Here is a 20,785-nt window from a genome sequence, read left to right as displayed (position 1 = left end):
AGACATAGGCACACTATTACATAAAATTGAACAACGTTGGATATACAGGTTAGATATGGTAAAAAATTGACTTAATATTTTGGTGGAGTGGGGTGCTTTAGTCACGCACTGAGTATCTCGTTTCCCATAATAGAGTCCCTCAGCATTAATTTGGGACTTAAAATGAGAGGAGAGGATTTGTCATGATGTAACAGCCTAATATTTGGCAATAAATAGAAGGGTGATGGGTTCCAGATACAAGGATGAAATTATAAATTAAAAATGCGGTATAAAGAAACAGTGACGTTAGGGATTCTGAAGTGTGTGCTGATATTAGAAACACGGGGTAGAATTCATAACAGGAGATACACACATAAAGACATAGGATTGATCTAAGGCGGATGCTGTATAGAGCAGAGTAACGTATCTATTAGCTCTCTAGTATACTAATGAGTTTTTCTGCCTGGCTGACCACCATTTACCACAAGTTTTACTTTTTTACTTCTTTACTTTTTTGGTAATGTACAGGTAACTTAATCCACCCTAGAACATAGACATTAGTCCCTTTTTTAGTTTAAGCAGAATTGCGGGAGGCAGTCCACTCTTTATGCCCATGATTCGGGTGCAAGCTAGAAGTCGGATAGTCCTCTATCGATTTCTAGGATCCAGGGACAAAAGAGGCTTGCGGGGCGGCAGCGATTTGCAATGCGCCGGAAGTGTTTTTTCACCGTGATGTGATGGAGGAGAGAGAATGAAAGGTAAGTGATGGCGGGAGACTCACTGGCGGACTGCGCGTGTATGTTTGCTGTTGCTGTCAATGACAAAGTGCACTAATAAGATAGCGTGCCAACGACAGAAATGGTTGGGAGCCATTGGTAGATATATTTTAGCCGTTTACCAGTAGAAACTTACAATGATAATGCGCAATGACAGCAATTGGGATTGCGCGGCACGTAGTAAATGAGAGCAACCGATGAGGATAATCCACAAGGGAAATGTGTGGGGGCAATGTGTAGCCTAGAGGGACACATTACATCACGGGAGTGAAAGGAATTTGTCTTGATGTTGTCATTACATTATGATCCCTGAATGTAGTACTAGATGCAATGTTTGTGTTTAGAATACAGGTAGGGTTAGAAACGGGGAAGCACACCCGGGCTGATTGGGAGACAAGAGTGGTGTACAGAGAAGTTGAATATTAACTAGGGGCATAATAACAGAAAGGAATAGGCAACAATATTTGCGTATGCTCCACGAAAGATGAGAATATGGGTTTGGCATATAATTATCCCTACTCTATTTTCAGAGCTTTATTGATTGGAAGACAACTTTGGATAATAATAATTGCCATAAGTCAAAAAGTTGAGAATAATGCATGCAGATGTAAGTATGTATGAGCATAGAGTATACTAAGTACCCCAGATGAATTGACCCGGCCTTACTATAGTTCACCTATTTCGTAGGAGAGAATCTGAACCATCTGAAGATCTATCCTCTTGATATGTGCTATGAAGATTGAAGAACTTCCCTTGAAGAAATAATATCTAGAGCGTGCCATCACAACACCTAGATGTGACAAATTTGAGTAAGTATAGTGGCAAGTGAGGTATATAGACCTAAAAATATAAAAGTAATGAAACCAAAGAGGTAGATTTCATGTTTGTTTGCATCCTGGGTGGGGTCAGATGTTGTTGACCATTACATAGGGATGGGAACAGGATTAATCCATCCATCAACGTGGATTGAGTGTGAAGAAACATCACTCGGGCGCATTGACCTAATGATTACTGTTTAGAATCATGTCCTCACATTTAGTGTGGTAAAAATGAGCGGAAATAGCCAAAAAGTTTTAAAGAGTTCAGTATAATGTGTTTCAGAATATTGATATTGTGTATTATGTTTTAGGTGGTATAACTCACCCTACTCACTGTTAATGGGAACAAGAAAACTCCCCATATTGGTCCTGACAAAGGTTGCGATAAGGGGGCGAAGATTGTTGACGTCCAGCAAGACAACCGAAACACGTGTAGACGTATATCGGTGTGACTAGAAGCACACAGATAGAACCAACAGTTCACTCGGCGGAGGATTTATTTCACTGTGCAAGAAGAATTTGGGGCCGACTAATAGTGGGCCAGAGAAATAAATGCTATTGATTTGTTACAGAAATGAACATTGAATGAGTAGTAGGAGTGAATCAGTATGAGTTGAATATGAAAATATTTGTTTGTTTAAATGTTTTCAAAAGAAGTATTTTATATTCTGATATGAAAATAAAAGATCTCGAATTCAATATTTAGCATTTATTGGTATATATAAAAAAATGTGTTAAGTTGGCCATTTCCTGTCTCAGGGGTCCAACTTTTGTTGATTACCGGCCCCAAGAACTACAACCACAGCAGCCCGGGCACCTCCAATCAAACAGTCAGGCACACGTGGCCTACAAAAGGGCTGGGCAATGCCCAGACCGACGCCCAAACCAACGTGCATGCGTGAAGGACATGTGCGCATGCGCAGGACCCGAATGCTTGTTTGCGCTCAACTTTTCCACCGAGCAGACGCATTTCGAAGAGCTCCAGAGCGAAAGCCCATTGTGGGCCAGTCCTTGCCCGAAGCTGAATCTTCAGGCCCAGCAAGCCTAAAAGATAAATTTACGCTAGAACGGAGCATGCTGCTAACATTCTCCCGAGTGCTTGACTTATACGGGAGGGGCTCCGGTTGCCATATTGACAGCTTGGAGAGCCGTGAAAGCGCATGGGGAACATGATCATACGGAGACCGCATGTAATACAAATACTAACCGCTTGCAGAATTATGCCCACTCAGCCAGCATGCATATTCTTGATCTCTAACCAACAAATGTACTCTGAGGACGTAAGGGTACACACTGTTTCCCCTTTTGTTAGGCGTATGCTGCCCCCGAGCCAGGTGTCCACAGGGCTATAGACTACAGGACAACCCATGAAATGTACAAAGTGGGAAACCAGAGCTAAGTGCTTTCTTTTCTTTTACGCATTTCATGTTTGATGCATGTGTTTGCTCCTGGTATCGGAGCGCCCGTTCTGTTATCGTATGTGAAAGCACTGAAGGTGCGCCATTGCTTGTGTATTCTGTATTATGGACAAGATGTAGTCTGGAGGTACGACACTGCATATGTTCTTGGGGCTCATCACCACCAATCCAAGGAGGTATAATTCAGTGCAGGTTCTAACTGAGTGCAACACCTCAAAGGTGTGGATGCATGAATGTGATGTGAATGAATGCATGTGTGAGCACGCAGAGTTGCAGTAATTGATACAAGCAGTATACCAGCACTATGCCTACAGAACAGGCTCACAGAACAAGAGCCAAGGAGCACGCTTTCCCTTTAATCCCCCTACCTGTCCACTACCTCACTCTAACCCTCAATACGGTCTTCCTACAACCCCCCCAACCTATCCAATCCGTGGACCCTAATACTCTTTCCCCATGGGGGTCGCGATGGCCTGCATTTACTCAATCCAGGCACCAAGACCGCCAAGGGGAGGTAGGAGTTTGTGCTGCTTCTGCGCTGGACCGGACTTCGCCTTGACAGCAACGTGAACGACCTGCGAATATAGCTCACTAAAATAGAAGCAACAGTTTAACAGACAACCATCGTATCCAAAATGGAAGCCACAGCATGCTTTTAAATAAACAAAGGTATAAAGGCTTCAAGAGAACTGAAAATGCTCAAATCACAAAAATACAAATCCATGCACAGCTCAGACAGTATCTGACAACAAGAGCTAAGGTTACCACGAATTAGGAAAGGGTTAGAATGTTGGAACGAAAGCATGAGATAGTGATTGACAGGACGCAAGAAGAAATACTCAAGGATTAATTAAAGTTTATAAGAGCACAACCAACCTTTGTAAGCCTGGTGCAGTCAAACTACAAGCCAAAAGACTCCATGAAGAATAACTCAAGAGTGTCCCCAGCGGTAAAGGAAAACATAACACTTGCATCAATATTAGCTAAAATCCCAATAAATGCAGGGTAAAATAATTCCAACCACGGACTCGTACTTTTAGCACGCGAACCAGAGATGGAAAACACTGGCCAATCATTAGAAACAAACACAGATAGAACACCTGCTGTACTACTTACACATACACCCAGACACAAGACGCTGCCCGAGGCTAAGTACAAAGAGATAACACTGGCTCATGGCCTAGGTATAAAGGATGGCAACTTTTAATTGAACAGAAAGCAGTCTGTGTACCTCTCTTCCCCCATTCCCCGTTTGGCTCATGTCGTAACGACCTGCCAATTGTTCAAGGTTGGTAAGCAGAAAGCCAACCAATCAGAATCCCTGTTGATATGCCACCTATCAAGTTATGTGCCAACTAACACCTTTCCTTAAGGATGACATAGTTTAGAATGCATCAATATTGGGGTGGTCTCAGGAGGTGCCATCAGAAAAGCACAGCCCAATTAAAAACAAACCCTTATAGAATATATATGCAACCACCACACCTAACCAATCCCCATATCCCATAGGTTTTGTAATATGATAATTTAAAGTGATGATAATGATGATGCAGTTATATAATAAAACCAGCTTGTAATCACCTGGAATACGATAGCTTCAAGGTTTGAATGCTTGTATGGTGTCCCTGCTTTATTTGGATGATAATAAAGCTGGATTTTGCACTGTACTTTGTCTACGTCCGTCATTGTGGGTGGATTGGACTGACTTCATGTCCTCTGGGTAATTTTGGATTTCCTGGGCCGTCTTAACAGATGACCCTCTAGGTTCTTGGTCGGGGCCTGCGGCATACTCCTGCCTGCTGGTTTTAGTTCCCTTCTGGGTTCAGGAGGCTTTCCCTGTTCTCTCAAATATTTGAAAGCCTCTGAGTGGGCCTTGGTTATCTGGGTAGCTGTCACTAGGGAAGGTTTGGGTTGTTGTAATACCGCTCTCTGGAGAGAAGGGATAGAGTTTTAATAAACTGCTCCAGAGAAATGGGCACTAGTACCTCGAGTAAGGTCTTTTTCCTGAGACACTGAGCTTTTGTATTCAGCCTGCTAACTCTATCAGAGTTTCATTTGGGAGTCATTGAGTACTGCAAAGCTTTCTCTGAAAGAAGGTCTCTTTCCAACTGTAACGCTCTCTTGGTATCCACGGGGATGTCACTCAGCCTGTTCTGACCTCTTACGACCTCGAACCCTTCCCTGGAGGCTATTCGACTGGAGACTGGGCCTTAAACACAGGATTGGTAGAGTTTAACTCCCTATTGTCTCTGTGTGCTTGAACCCCTTCTTCCCCGAGGTCCAACCCTTCCCTTTGATCCACAGCTCACCTTGTTTTTTTGGATAGTGTGCTCTCCGTCCTGCGTTCAGCGCAGGGGCGCGTTGTTTGATGCGGGCTCATTGCTGCCTAGTTACTTCATTGGCAAGAGTCCGACAGGTAAGTATAATGAGTCTTTTGAACAGTTCTCTAACTTCATTCCTTTCCTTCCTTAAATGATGGCCGGCGTCCGGGGATGGCGGCGCGCTGCTGAGATGAGTAGCGCTGAAGGTGAGTGAGTGCGATGCGCGATGCACCCCTTTCGTATTTGCATTGAACTGAGTTCTTTTTCTGTGTCTTTTAGGTGCCGCAACGTTTTCAGCGTGGATGCCGGTTATGAAGAACAAATGCGGTGGGTAAGCGCGGCTTGCGGCGCCTCTAGATGTTTCCACGCTAACCTGGAGTGTCTTTTCCCTCTTGCAGATGGATGAGAAGTTCCGGAGACAGAGTTCCCCCAGAGCGGCTGGGATTCAGGTAAGCGTTTGAAGCTCGTACAGTATTTAAAAATAAGCGAAGATTTGCAGAATGCTTACTAATGCCTTTTTTCTGTTCTTTTCCCTTTTCCTTAGGGAGCGGAGTACCGGGATGGGAATGACACCGCCGATGATGCCCGCAGAACAGAAGGAGCGATGAATGATGGGCAGAAGCACCGCAAGGTAAGGCTGTTTCTAACGGTGTTCTTGTTCTTGCAGGAGCTGAGCGCAGAAGAAAGATGCAGGCCTACTGGAGACCGATCCGAACACGGTGAGTGTCACGCTGCAGGTGCAGAAAACGCAAAGCATGTTTCTCAGCCTGGGTGTGGCTTAAATAGTCTCTGGGTATCCCAGGTGTCTCTGGGCTGAGCCACACACAAAAGACTAGACCGCACATGCAGTTCTGGGAACCGAAATATGTGGGGGCATCCATCTTGTCCCCATCAATGCACTACAAGTCCAATCCCCAATGTTATCATATGGGAGTGAGTGAGTCTGGTGCCACAAGCGCCAAGTCTGACTCCAAGTGGGTCTTTGGAGGGATGGAGAGGCCCTTGAGGGCCATGTAGGTGATCGTGGCCTGGCTCCAGCCTGACATCTTGGAGGGCTGGGGACATGAGGGGCAGGAATCATGACACCAACCTTCCCAAGGAGAGCTGCCTTAATTTCCTCAAAAGGTGTATCCAGTGGAGTTGATGGTCTGATATGACAGCTGTAGTTCTCCTCAACATTGGGACTAAATAACAGGTATTAAGCACCCCATCCCAGTGAAATTTGGCATTACACCTTTCAAAGTTGATAAAGAAGGCATTTAAGTCCTCCCCCTCTCTGTAAGGCTGTAATATGCCATGAGGGTATGATTATTTGGGCCCGCCCCAATTCTGTCAAGACTCTCCTGATGGTGTTGGTTGTCCCGAGCTTGATTTTCTATAATTTTTCCTAGAGAGTTTGCAGGGATGGAGGTGATGCCACATTTAGCCCTTCACCTTCCAATACAGGGGTCTCGGTATCAGTATCTGTCTCTGAAGAAAAAATAATTCTGAGCTCGGGCCTCAAAATCTCCCTCATCCTCGGAACCACTAGGGCGGTCGCTCGTAAGAGGAGAAACTACAGATTTTGGGATTTACCTACTCTGCCCTAATTGGCAGTGTTTCAGGATAGTCCCTACAGTAGGTTTAATGCCCCACTGACAGATGTGTGGTAGCTTATCTATAGGTCTTGACATAGACAGTTTGGCCTAGTTCTGACTGTGTCGGGTCTTCGACATCCCATATCTAACACCATATAAGGCTGGTCAGAAGTAAGGTTCAGACTACAGGACATGATTCAAACAATAGAGTTTTAATAACTTAATTGAAAATCCTATCTGGCCCTATGGCTATGATGGTGTTCCCCATCTACAACTAAAAACTTAAAGTGCTCGTCAAGATCTTATCAAGATAAAAAGTTGTCCTCAGTCTAAAAACCACATCGCACTACCTGGCCCTACCACTATATAGAGAAGAAATAAGGTAATTGCCTGTTCGGCTTATGGCCTTGTGTCTGACCACCTCTTCCATTTACAGTTGTGAAGAAACAAATGTTTTCAGGGGTTAGGGTTCACCCTCTTTCTGGCTAACGGCACTTGAAACAAAAATCCTACTTCACCAAACTTCGGTGCTTGCCTTCTTGCAATAAAGTTCTTATTAAAAAGTCAGTCAGTCTAATGAAAAACAAAGTTAGTTGCTCAAAGTTGAATGTCTAAGTGTGTCCGCACTTTCAAACTCTTCGGGATATAACTTGACAGTCCCCTTTTCCAAGCAATACAGCCTCTTCGGAGGCTTATCTTCAGGCTCTCTATTACCTCAGTCTATGTTCAACTCTGGCCTTTCTTCACCATTAAAGATGATTTTCCTGTCTTTCCTTGGGACTTGGTGATTACCACAGTCATAGACCTCGTCTCTGTTGCATATTGTCAGATACGTTATTGGTTTTGGTTTGCTGTGGAGCTCTACTGCCCACCTCCCTATCTCAGGTCCAAACCATGTACCTGGTACTCAGCAGTGCTCTCTCCCAGGAGGGTCAGTGTCTCCAGTAAAGGCAGTCTCCCATGGGCCTGAACATCTCCTGGTGTTCTCTGGCGGTAGCTCTTCCACTGGCTTCCAGTATCTTTCTCTTGGACTTCTCACAGACGTGCCCTTTTCCTGATGGTTCCATGTGTTAATATCCCCGCAAAAATATCGGCATACAAAAATATCGCCATATTTCTGCAGCATTATTAAGGCATGGAACCTGCAGGGGACACCCCCCGCAACCCCCATATTATTTTAAAGGGAGTGGGGGACACCCCCGCTCCCAATAACCCCAAAAATTATCCCCACTAAAAATATCACCTATGGCCGTTCCCGAGGAACATATATATGCCGATATTTTTGGTTGGGATAATATTACCTGATACCCTCCTGGGTCTGCCGGTGCCTCTAGTTCTGGTGCTCACCCTCTGGATTCTCTCAGTGGTGGCCTTCTCTTGGGTCAGCCGGTATATATTGCCCTCTGACGTCTGTCAGCGTCCCTCAGGATGCAAGCAAATCATTTTTCTCCAGCAGAGCTCAGCAAAGGTCTCCAGGCTGCTCGCCCACCACGTCAGCTCTGTGGTCCCACCTACAAGCAGCACTAGTTCAGTGCTGTAATGGCGACATCTGCGCTGCACAGCTCTGCGCCAGCTGATTGACTTTATGTCAAATGCTTTCTCCCGCCTCCAGTTAAACGATGAAGGGTCTTTATAGGGATCTATATTATGACAGATAAAGTCCTATTAGTTAGAAGACTCCAGAGCTGAGTAGGGGTCAACAGTAACATTAGACCAAAAAAGGCTTTATCACTTTGACAACTTTTTTAGCTCCTATATCGCACAGATCACAGGATGTGGCTGAGATATGGGTAGAGGCTGGGAGTCATCCCTTAAGGGGGAATCACTCCCATTGAAATCCTGCTTCCCCAAGCCCCTAGGGAGGGTCTTGCACATAGGGCTCACATCCCTAGTCTCAAAGGGGGTGGTTGCCCCTTATGGACAAGGGGCAAATACCCTGGATTTGTCACAATTTTCAATGTTTACTCCATCCAGCTCCAATACCATTGGGGGCAGTTTTTTGTAACAGACCATCATTTTGATTTAGAGGCATTTATGATTTATTTTATCTTACTACATTGGAAAACAAATTCAGAGACAACTTTGTTCAGGCCTTGCGGAGTAGTAGATGATAAAACAGCGTTGTCTGCAAACAAAAGGATATTAATGCGCTCATTGTTAATTAACGGGACATCTGCCTGAGTTGCTAATATTGATTTGGCAAGCTCATTTATTAATAAGGAGCCATTACACAACCTTGCGTTACTCCCTTAATTTCCGGAAATGGGCCTATCGGTTTACCTTGTTGCCCTAATCACACAACAGCCTAATTTCATGTGTAAAGTGCACCAGTGCAGGTATTATGCCGACATATAGTTCTAAATTTTGCAAATTACCAGGCATACAGGACACCCTGACCAAATCTAGGAATCTTAGATTGGTATGTTTCTCAGTTTCCATTCATCTAGGTCTGCTATCAGCAGACTTGTTTCCTTAGAACCTCAAAAAGAAAATCAATGTACACAAGTCATTTTTAAATCTTTCTACTTTTTGCTTCCTTCAGTAATCCTCATTACTCCAGATAAATCAGTGGAATATTTGAAAAATAGTGTGTGCCATTTGTTGTTTACATGTTACAAAAATAGAAATATATTAAAACATACAGATGATAAAATCATCTAGCATGGCAACTAACTTACCTTTCGCCCAAGTTCAAATGGTATAACTGGATCATCTTCAGCATGAAGAATAAGAAGCGGACAGGAAATGTAGTTCACACTGCAATGAAATGATGAACACAGGCTTACTTCCAGATTTCCAAATTCATTAGAATAGCCAGAACAAGCAAAACAGGTGTTGGTGATTGAGGAAATTGGACAGGGCAAACTGGAAATGTAAAACAAGAGGCTGCACACTTAGTAATATTACACATGTAGCCTTGCAAAACATGCATGCTGAATACAAAGTTGGTGTCGGGCTATGAAGTGGGGACAATCAGAAACACAGACAGCTGTAGCTCATTCAATTAGGAAAAAAAGTGTCTAGTCATGATGGTTTTGAGCGACGTCGTAAGTGAAATTCTGCTACAGCATTTTTATCATGAATTACACCTTTAAAAATTTCAATTTTTTAATACTTCATTTTCAGATGGTTATGTAGCAGAAAATGGTTCAACACTACACCTAATAGGGCAACCGCAATTCCGGAACCATTTGCTGCTGAGGGCTGCTTCTTCTGTGTGTAATGTAAAATAGTCTTGCACATTACAACAATTGTCATTTTGGAGGCCCACAAGCAGCTCTGGTGATCCTGCTTACAATGATCAATCCTAGAGAAGGGCGTACGTGGTTGTCATGATGCCACACATGCTCCGGTGGTGTTCTTTAACTTGAAGTGAGGGGCCCTGAGAGGTTTATTTTAGATTAGGAAGAATGCAGCAAATGTATCAGTAACTCCCTGATTCACTACTTGTGATTTTTCATTAATATTAAACAGAGGATTGCTTTATGGGTAGAATGTTATGGGTAGCAGACCACTTTTCAGCACAATGTATTTAAAAGAAAGCATGCTACAATGAAGATCTTTGCACAAGAGGAGAAAAGTATGATCTATAAGAGAACATTAATTAAAAAAGTGGTCAGATCTTGAGCCGGTGATAGAACATACTTCCAGGACATGTCAGCACAAACCCACAACTGAAGACACAACCTAGTTTTAGCAGCCCTACATTAGTGCAGTCACAAGGCAACCAAAATATCCTCAGTCAGCCAAACCAATCTAAAATTAGGGCATGTGAGAATTAAAGTTGCAGGAAATTTGGCTGACCAGCTCTATTCTGGCCATAATGTGTCTGTTGGTGAATAATTAAGATAGAGGGTTCGGTTTATAAAAAGGAAGTAAGATCACATTTCTTTCTTGGACTATGGCTGGTCTTGCAAAAACTAAAAAGAATGAGGCATGGATTAATGTTAGAAGTCAATTTGAATTCTGAGATGGCCACCGGCATTCAAGGACGTACTTTTCAGTCCTCCGCCAGGGCCTACTATAGCAAGCCTCTGGGCTGTCATATCTTGAAAGCGATCCTGCGTGCGCCGCATAGGATATACTCCACGAAACCGGAGCGTTAATCATCAGGGTGAATCGTGCAACCGATATGAAAACGCTGAAGGCACCCGACAGCCCAATATCACCTCCAACTTCTAAAGCAAGCCTGTGGGTTGCGAAAGCGGATCGTCCCTCCCTGAATGCAGATCGTCCCTCCCTAAATCCAGCACACAGCGGAAACCAGAGCAGGGAGAGCGGGCCCCGGCATGGAGCGCAGGGTGGAGGAGGAGCAGAGAGACCCACGCGCTGAGCACGCATAAAGCGGAGCGCGAAGCGGAGAGGGAAGGAGCCATCTGTAATCTGTGGAAGGCCCCGCTCATGCAAGCGACCAGCGGGGAACAGAAAAGAGGCGGGCTCCTTTGAAGTAAGCGCCCCTTCCACCCCCCACAAGGAGAGTGTGGTGAGTGGGGATAAGCAGTGGGGGCTCCAGGAACCGCACAGTTATTAGGGCGGTGTACGGTCCTCCCTTCCCCACCACACCCAGCAACACTGAACAAGTCCCTGTAGCTTTGAAGCTCAGGAACGTAAAAAAAGATAAGACATAATCCAACGCAGCAGGGCCAGGAACGAAGGGCACACAAACTACGCCTAGACACCAAGAGGGAACCCTGCTTGGCTGCAATGACCCTGCCTGAGACACCCCCCCCCCCTCTGATCATGTGGGGAGGGAGAGAAAGGGCAATAGTGGCATACAAGCCCACAGAGAAGTAGGCTAGAACCTGCGGGAGCATAGCAGCAGGAATCAACATGCAGCACATGAGGCAGACAACAGTAGGCTGGGGATCCAGTGCTGCAGCTGAAGGCAAGGCCCTGACACAGGGGAAAATACCATGATACCAGGAACTAGATGCCAAGGTTTCGCAGCCAACTGTACCATCGTCAACAGTGGCACTAAGCAGATCCCATGTCACAGAGACACACTTCATGAGGGATCATAACCTGCTAAGGGAAAGGAGAAGGGGATTTACCACTGCATAGACTGGCAAAAACACAAGGAGAGTTCTGGGAGAAGCATAGAGAATCAGGAACTTTACAAGAAACTAGAGCAAACGAAGGACAGGGATCCTCCCCCAATTCTCTTCACTAACCACCCAGATACCCAGCAGAGCCCCCTGGAATGGAGAGCACTCAGGAAGAGAATAGGGATTAAACCCTCCAATACCATAGTGCTTCACACCAACAACAAGAGGAGGGCAGCTGAGGACAATATCAAGAGTAGTTCACTGATGTCATGAACCAGAGGAAAGACCGCTGCAGCCAAAAGCAAAGGCTCAGTGAACCCACAGGGAGGACAATTGGGAGAGGTGCTGGTGGCAGAGATCAGAAGTCAATCCAACTGAGAGTTCAGGGAACACACCCCAAAGTGGATTTAAAGAGGCTGAACCATCTGCCACAGCGCTGAATAAGGAAGACCTACAGGAGTGCCTCAAGGGACTGGAGGACAGAGTGGTAAGCTCCTTCCAAATACAGTTTTCCAAGATGAAGGATGATCTCCAGAATTCCTGATAAGAAGTAAGGAAAGAAATCAATGACCTGGGCTCCAGAGTGGATACAACAGAAAGAGGCTTCTCGGAAACGGCAGAAGAAGTAAGGCAGAATAGCGAGAGCCACGCACATCCTTGAATTGCAGACTTGGGAAATCGCTCACACATGTCAAACATACAGGTAAAAGGACTGAGCGAAAGCACGCCAGATGCGGACCTGAAAGAAACCATGCAACAATGCTTTGGAAGCCTCCTAACGGAGATGTCACAGGAGGAAGTGGGAATAGAGCGGTTCAATAGAGTGGGACCCAAAAGACAAGACCCCGGATCAAGGCCAAGAGATGTCCTAGTTGCCCTATCATCATACACAATGAAGGAGGCCATACTCCGAGCAGCTAGGGCACACTCAGGAATGACCATCAACAGGCTTCAAATTCAGCAATACCTGGTTCGAGCGCTCGCTACCCTACGGAAGAGAAGTACAATGAACCCGGTGACTAGAGTGTTAGCAGGCAAGAACATTCCCTATAAATGGACGTTCCCATTTGGCCTCCTCTTCACGTGGGAGGAAAGACAACAACGGCTCACGACATGCGAGGAGAGATTGTCCGCAATGAACCTGGGGACGGAATAAGGAAATCAAATGCAGACAAACAATTCCTCGACCCCGAGTGAGGCTGGTAGACCTTGGGAATGGTCCGGAAACAGACGAAGGAGGAGCAACAGAGACACCCAAACAAATTGGGAGTTGCACGCCCCAAGGATGGACACTGATAGTGAATAACAACTACCTTGGCAGTACAAGAAAACTACTACAACAAGGCACCAAGAGGAAAAGAAATGCAAACAAACAAGACTATAAAGAGACCGTCAAGAAGGGCGGATCGCTGGGTCTAATGGCTCAGGAGGAGAGAAGGGAACCAGAAGGAAATCTTGGAGTCCGAATTGGGGTGTAGTTTACCCTGGCAGAGGGATTCCCCTGGCCTTCTGGACTGCAATTCCGAAGGATCTGGTAGGGAAACCTCTTGGAAAGCAGTCTTAGGGGCTGGCTGATACTCAGTGAGTAGTTGTACATTCATTGTAATCCATTTCTGGCCTGTTTCCAGTACTCTAGTGGAGGGTTTTGAGTGTTTTTTCAATCTTTTTCTGACCAACTTGTGCTATTGTGATGGGTTTCTCTTGTTTTTTGTAGCTTCTGGCCCTGTTTGTCTGTGCTGGCCTGCATGTAGAGTGTGCAGTCCCTGGGATGTAGTCCTTTGTTTGTGTCTGGCTTTCTCCCAGTCCCACCCTCCCCTCTTGCAATTGGCTGTAATAGTCAGGTGTGCCTCTGTCTTGCTCCCAGCAGCCATTTCCCCCTTACCTTCAGGACTGCAATCTCAAAGGATCTGATAGAGAAACCACTTGCGAAGCAGCCTTTGAGGCTAGTTTGTGCACAGTGAGTAGTTGTACATTGATTGTAATGCGTTTTTGGCCTGTTTCCAGTAATCTAGTGGAGGGATTTAAGTGTTTTTTCAATCGCTTTGTTTTACCAACTTGTGCTATTGTGATGGGTTTCTCTTGTGTTTTTCTAGCTTTTGACCCAGTTTTTCTGTGCTGGCCTGCACGTAGAGTGTGCAGTCCCTGGGGTGTAATCCTTTGTGTCTGGCTTTCTCCCAGTCCCGACCTCCCCCTCATACCCCCCAACCCGCCCACCTCCCCTGATTGGTACGTCCACCTGGTCATAACTGACCTTCCCGGTGCAGCCCTCTGCCCGTGTAGCCCCTGCGGCTGGGTGCCCCAAGGCAAAGGGCGGCTCCCGCAGAGGCGGCTCCAGATTGTGTCGGCAGGGAAAGCCAGCGGCCAGCCGTCACCCAGCAGCAACCATTTATTTATTTATATTTATATAGAGCGCAAGCAGCCCAGGGGCATTGAGGCGCTGTTACTTGCAAGAACACAGGTACAGGCAAGGTAGGTGTGGCCTGGGTGGGGAGGAGAGCAATCACTCTACTCCAGAAGCCCTGCCACTCTACCTGCCCTCAGACCATAGCAGACCAGGACACTAACCTGCTTAACAACTAGATAAAATGATGAACATTAGCCTGCGTCGCATCGTGATAGGATTATGAATGTTAGCAATTATCACATTTAGATAGAATTAGCCTGCGCCGGACCCACACAAAATTGTGAGTGATAGCAAGTACCACATTTAGTGAGAATTGAGAACATTAGCCTGCGTCACATCTAGATAGGATTGCAAATGTTAGCAAGTGCCACACCTAAAACTGTGAATGTTAGCAAGTGCCAGACTTAGACAGAATGGTGAACATTAGCCTGCACCAGACCCAGCCAAAATTGTGAATGATAGCAAGTACCACATTTAGTTAGACATGAGAACATTAGACTACGTCGCATCTAGATAGGATTGTAAATGTTAGCAAGAGCCACACTTAGATAGAACTGTGAATATTATCACGTGCCACATTTAGATAGCATTGTGAACTTTGGCCTGTGTCGCTTCGAGATAGAATTGTGAATGTTAGCAAATGCCACACTTAGATAGCATTGTGAATGTTAGCAAGTGCCACACTTGCATAGAATTGTGAACATTAGCCTGTGCCGGACCAAGACAGAATTGTAAATGATAGCAAGTATCACATTCAGTTAGAATTGTGAACATTAGCCTGCATCACATCTGGACAGGATTGTGAATGTTAGCAAGTGCCACACTTAGATAGAATTGCGAATGTTAGCAACGGCTACACTTTGATGGAATTGTGAATGTTAGCAAGTCCCACACTTAGAATTGTGAACATTAGCCTGCATCACATCTGGACAGGATTGTGAATGTTAGCAAGTGCCACACTTAGATAGAATTGCGAATGTTAGCAACTGCTACACTTTGATGGAATTGTGAATGTTAGCAAGTGCCACACTTAGAATTGTGAACATTAGCCTGCGTCACATCTAGACAGGATTGTGAATGTCGGCCAGTGCCACATCTGGACAGAATTGTGAATGTTAGCCATTGCCACATCTACAATGCACTGGGAATATTACCAATGCCACATTTAGAATGGGAATGCTAGCTTGCTTCGCATCTATACAGGATTCTGAAGGTGGGCCAGTGCAACATTTGGATATTATTGTGGCTATTGGAGTGTGTCATATATAGACAGGATTGTGAATATTAGCCAGTGCCGGATCTAGATAAAAATGCAGAGATATTCACGCGCCACATCTAGAAAGAACGTGGAAATTTACCACATATCACTTCTAGATAGTGAGGCCAATAACCAACCCACCAACAATTTCACCCCTCTGCATAACCTCTCAAACTCTAACCAAACACAACCACAACCCTAAAGCACAACAAACCGCACAAACTTCACTACACCGCAACAACAAAACAAACCACACATAGCTTCGCACAACAGCACACGACAGCTACTGACCAGAAAGCACCCGCAAGCTCAGCAGTGTTAACCGAACTGAAGCTGCCAAGAGCACATCACTGCTCTCTTGCACTTATCCTGCTCTTTCCCACTAACTCACCCCTCACCCCCTTTCCTTTTCAGATCCGCCAGAGCGCCAGTGGACCACTCCAGTGGTGATAGTGTGCGGTACAAAGATCCTTTAACATTAACATTGTATAAGGACCAATGCCCTGCATTAGTATCTGGGGTAATCCGTAAGAACCGAGGGTCCGACTGGGAAAGTGCTGGGGGTGGGGGAGGGAATCAGGGGAAAGTGGGAGGGAGGTAGGTGAGGAGTTGGGGATGAAGTTTTGTTATTTTTTTAAATCTGTGTGGGACAACGGCATGACACAGCTTTTAAAGTGGATTCTTCAACACATCAGGGGACAAAGCAAGGGATTGGGCAAAGGGGCACAGGGACCTTTTTGAAATGACCGAAATACAGTTAGTCTCACTAAATGGCCAGGGCCTGAACTCACCAACAAAACGCTGCTCGATATTGAGGAGGCTCTTAGAACGCCAAGCATCCATTGTGTTTCTACAGGAGACACATTTCCTCTGCAAGGACGAAGGCAGGATGACACATAGGGCCTTCCCCAAACAGTATTTTGCCTTCAGTGGTACGAAACCAAAAGAGATGGCAATTATGATAGGGGCCAAAATTACATTCAGAAAGCAGTTTCTTTATGGAGGCCCAGAAGGTAGATACTTAGTCCTCAAAGGTACACTTGGAAATCAAACCTACGCTTTGGTTACAGTATATGGTCCAAAAGAAAGGCAAGACCTTTTCCTGAAAGTGTAACTCCAGAGAATAGGTAGCCGGTGTGAGAGGCAAGTGGTTATTGGAGGCGATTTTAACTGCATGATGGATCCTATACTGGACAAAACACTCCCTCCCAAACCCACAGACGAAATAAATGGACAGGCTTTCGGAGGGCTATTCCAGGACTTGGGGGTAATAGAAACCTTACAGACCATGCCCCGGTAACATTGCAAATGGAAATAACCAAAGGGCAACCCAAAACCCAGAGAACCTGGAGACTCAACAAGATGATCCGGCGGGATATCTCCGTCATAGCCCATATGAAGAAAGAAATCTCCAACTACTTTAAAGAAAACAACACTGGGGAAACAGATTGGCGGGTGGTCTGGGATGCAGGGAAGGCAGTGGTTCGTGGCAAATGTATATCCCAAGCTGCAGCATACTTCAGAGAGAGAGAGAGAGAGAGAGAGAGAGAGAGAGAGAGAGAGAGAAAGAGAGAGAGAGGCACTGCAGACAAAACTAGAAGGGGAGCTCAAAATCGCGGAACCACTACACAAGAAACAATCACAGAAAACATTACGAGCATTAAGACGGATTAGAGCACAACTAGAAGCGAGTGAGGCGGTTTGCTCCACTCAAACCCTTATAAACACCAAGCAAACATATTACACTCAAGGGGGCAAGGCTTAACGCCTACTGGCAGCTAAGCTACGAAAACAAAAAACCCGGAACTATGTTGCCCAATTTAGGGATGAAGAGGGCATGCTACATACTGGGGAGGGAGATAAACTGAGGATCATGGAATCCTTTCATACAGGCTTACTTACACGTGAAGGAATAGACTCGGATCTCCAGACAAGCTATGTGAAGGGACTACAGCTTCCCCAGATATCTAGCGAAGGAATAGAAAATGTAGAGAAACCTATTACGGCACAGGAATATCATCCCTACCCGGAAATAAACACCCAAACTGGATGGTTTCGGGAATAGGTTTGATAAAACCTTCAGATCACAACTACTCAACCCTTTAACACACCTCTTTAACGTGATTAGAAAGCAGGGAATAGTCACAGACGATATTTGGAAATCCACCACTGTACTAATCCTTAAGACAGGGAAAGACCCAACAGATTGCACCAATTATCGCCTCATCTCGTGATTAAACAGTGATGCAAAAATATACCCTAAGGTCCTCGCCGGACGATTAACAGCTATCCTGCCTGGGATAATTCATGAAGATCAAGCCAGTTTCATTTCTGGGAGACACACCCAGGATAATATAAGGAGAGCAATAGACATAACAGATCTGGGAAGAAGAATGCCACAAAGTCTCCATAGCGATATTGGACACGCGTAGAGTTTTCGATAGTCTAGACTGCGGGTATTTGCAGAGAGTTCTGGAAGCATTTGGGTGTGGCCCAGAGTACACGAGAATTATATTAGCAAACTTCCAAATACCTACAACGAGATTGATCTTTAAGTATTTGCTTCTTACTGGGGTTCAGAGATAAAAACAAAACAAAAGGGTTGACCTTCAGGCGGTCTTGATATTTTTATCACAGTGCATTTACACGTATGCTGAAGGGTTGGATTATTTACAAATAGAGTTCAAAAGTTCAAATGTGTATTGGCAAATGTTTATAATAAAGAAATATTGGGCAAGTAAATGGAAGCAGCCAGATTAAGAAGGCTGTTTGGCGTCCTACAGAATATTGATAACAAAATTATAAGGGAAAGAAATGTAGTAATTATCAGTTGGGACTTTCATATGGGATTCAGTGAAGCGAATATTCTTCCTTTGGATAGTGTGGAAGACATGGTGAACAACATTAATCCTATCAGCTGTAAAGATAAGACCACGTGCAATATGGGTTTGTTGATGAGGTCATTAATAGAATATGGCTATAGGTCAGTAAAAATGAGAGGGCGCTCCCCAATATCCCTACTGTATGTTCAACACTGATAGAGCTTACAGTTAATTATTTATTTTTATTATTGTATATGGTTTATTTAAACCTTTACAAAAAGAACAGAAAGCAATAACAGAGAAAAACATCAATAATACGAATTATGTAAACATCATATAGATACTTATACCCACTAATTGTAGGTTCATCCAGATTTCCTATAGTGCATGACATCTTTTTTTTAGTATGTGTAAAAAATAAATATATCCCTCATCATCATGTTAAAAGGGAATTATTTCAAGTTACTCTCCATTCTTTTTAACTATCCTTCATGTCAAAGATCAAATAGAACAGATTCAGAGCACAAATATTACCCTGTGTCAAACAGATTAATATTCTTAGCTCAGTACCACCTCAGTACACTTTGTAATTGGAGTGATCGCTGTTATTCAACTCCTCTGATCTGATCTTAACTGAGAGAATATTTGTTTCTCTTATCTATAGTAGAGGACCAAGCCTTCTTAATAGGTTTCATCGCAAAGGCTCTAAGGTTAATAACAAGATCCTCTTTAATCACTTGAATCCTTTCTAATATAGATGAACAGTACCATATCCATAGTCGGGCATACACCCTGAGCTGCAATCCCATCTAACTTCACATACAGAGAATTTGTTACTGGTAAAGGGATCTTGGCGTAGGTGGAGGGCGATTTCCACTCAACCATCAAATTTAGCTACAAAGGTGCCAGCTCTGCCCTGATTACAGAAATTGGAACTCCCTGAGGTAAATCCAGCACACTATGCCAAATTTTATCCTGCAAACAAACAAATTTTCGTATCTTAAAATTTCACTCCATAAGTCAGAGCGGGAATTACTTTGGCTTTATTATTTTCTGTTTCTGGTTACGGACTGAGGTCTAATAGAATCACTTGAACATATTAATCGGGTACAAAGTCACAACAAGGTCCTGTTTCTCAGTTTATCAATTGGATGATATTGTAAACATTCAACTACCTGAGATTGCGATGCCAGTAACCTTGAGAAACAACCACCATTTTGGATTGGATAACATCCACTTTGTAGGGAAGAAATTAGACCGTGCCTAATGAAAGATCTGATGAAAAAAAAAAGTCCTGACTTGTGGGAAAGAGATGGATATGGTGGAGCTAAAATGTGAAAGTGGAATCAGAAAAGAAATCATGGTTGTATTCTGAATTCACAAAAAATATGGCACTACTCGAGGCAGAAAGAACTTGTATTGCAAGGGCCAATTATAAGTCTCTAGCACATAGAAGGAAAATAATGGTCGCTGAGTTGCATGGCACATTCTTAGAAGCATCAAAATGAGAGCATTTTGCAAAATTCTGTAAAATGGTAGTGTGGCAAAGCAGAGGTAAAAGAGTGGCTAAAAAAATAAAAATAAATGTTTCTGGGTACAAATGGGTAGCATTTCTTTCCAAGCACCATGGCAAGTAGCTATGTGTTGGTTTAGATAAGGATACCCAGTGTGATTTAAATATGCACTTAGGGAATGGCTTTGGAATTACAAATCTACCTGAAGAGAAGGTGAGCCACGTGATTGTTTTGACAGTTTAGGTTATCTCATTTAGCTCTGCATGTAAATGGAATGATCTTCTTTCACAGTAAGCAGCCAAGATGGAACAAGTGAATCAAGGTATTTTACGATTTAAATGCAATATTGGTGCACAAGCTATTGGGCATTTAGGTGAGATTTACAGAGCAAAGAAAATTCCAATTGGCCTTATTGTGCTGCGATATTGGGATATGATCATGAAACTACATTGCATGGTGTATAGAATACATACGCGTTGTGATGAATCTGATTAATTCGTCCCTTCTCCCCATAGGGGAGCCACCTCTGAGGCTAGGGAGGTATGCCGGCTCAGCAAGACCCTCTGTAGGGGTCTGGGCAAATGGGACCTCACCGGGGTTGACTGCCCTCTCTGGGATAAGGGCTCCCGTTCCAATAAGGAACTCCCAATCCAGTGCACGTTATCTGCCTACGTGAGAATTGGAATGTCTGTTGTTACTTCTGTTTTAAAGCCACCCAATACTGACATTTCTTCAATCTCTTCAGCTTCAGGCAATGATGGCTCTCGCCTGAACTCCACCTTCAAAGAAGAAGGACACACCCTTTTTGTTTGCGATGGTGTATATATAAAAACAAGAGGAACTTTGAATCGGA

At 44.4% G+C, this 20,785-nt stretch overlaps 1 protein-coding gene across 2 annotated transcripts in view; it reads right to left on the bottom strand.

Annotated features, from left to right (window-relative positions):
• LOC138467648 (lysophosphatidylserine lipase ABHD12-like) overlaps window positions 1–20,785 on the bottom strand; it is a 981,794-nt gene that overhangs the window by 72,509 nt on the left and 888,500 nt on the right. For both annotated transcript variants that reach the window (XM_069607824.1, XM_069607823.1), the window contains exon 11: window positions 9,568–9,646. In XM_069607824.1, the coding sequence (XP_069463925.1) occupies window positions 9,568–9,646 (79 nt within the window). The remainder of the gene's footprint in view (window positions 1–9,567; window positions 9,647–20,785) is intronic.

The sequence above is a fragment of the Ambystoma mexicanum genome, chromosome 4q (genome assembly GCF_040938575.1).
Source record: "Ambystoma mexicanum isolate Mex_15411 chromosome 4q, UKY_AmexF1_1, whole genome shotgun sequence".
Taxonomy (NCBI): Eukaryota; Metazoa; Chordata; class Amphibia; order Caudata; family Ambystomatidae; genus Ambystoma; species Ambystoma mexicanum.
This window is presented reverse-complemented; position numbering and strand designations above follow the sequence as displayed.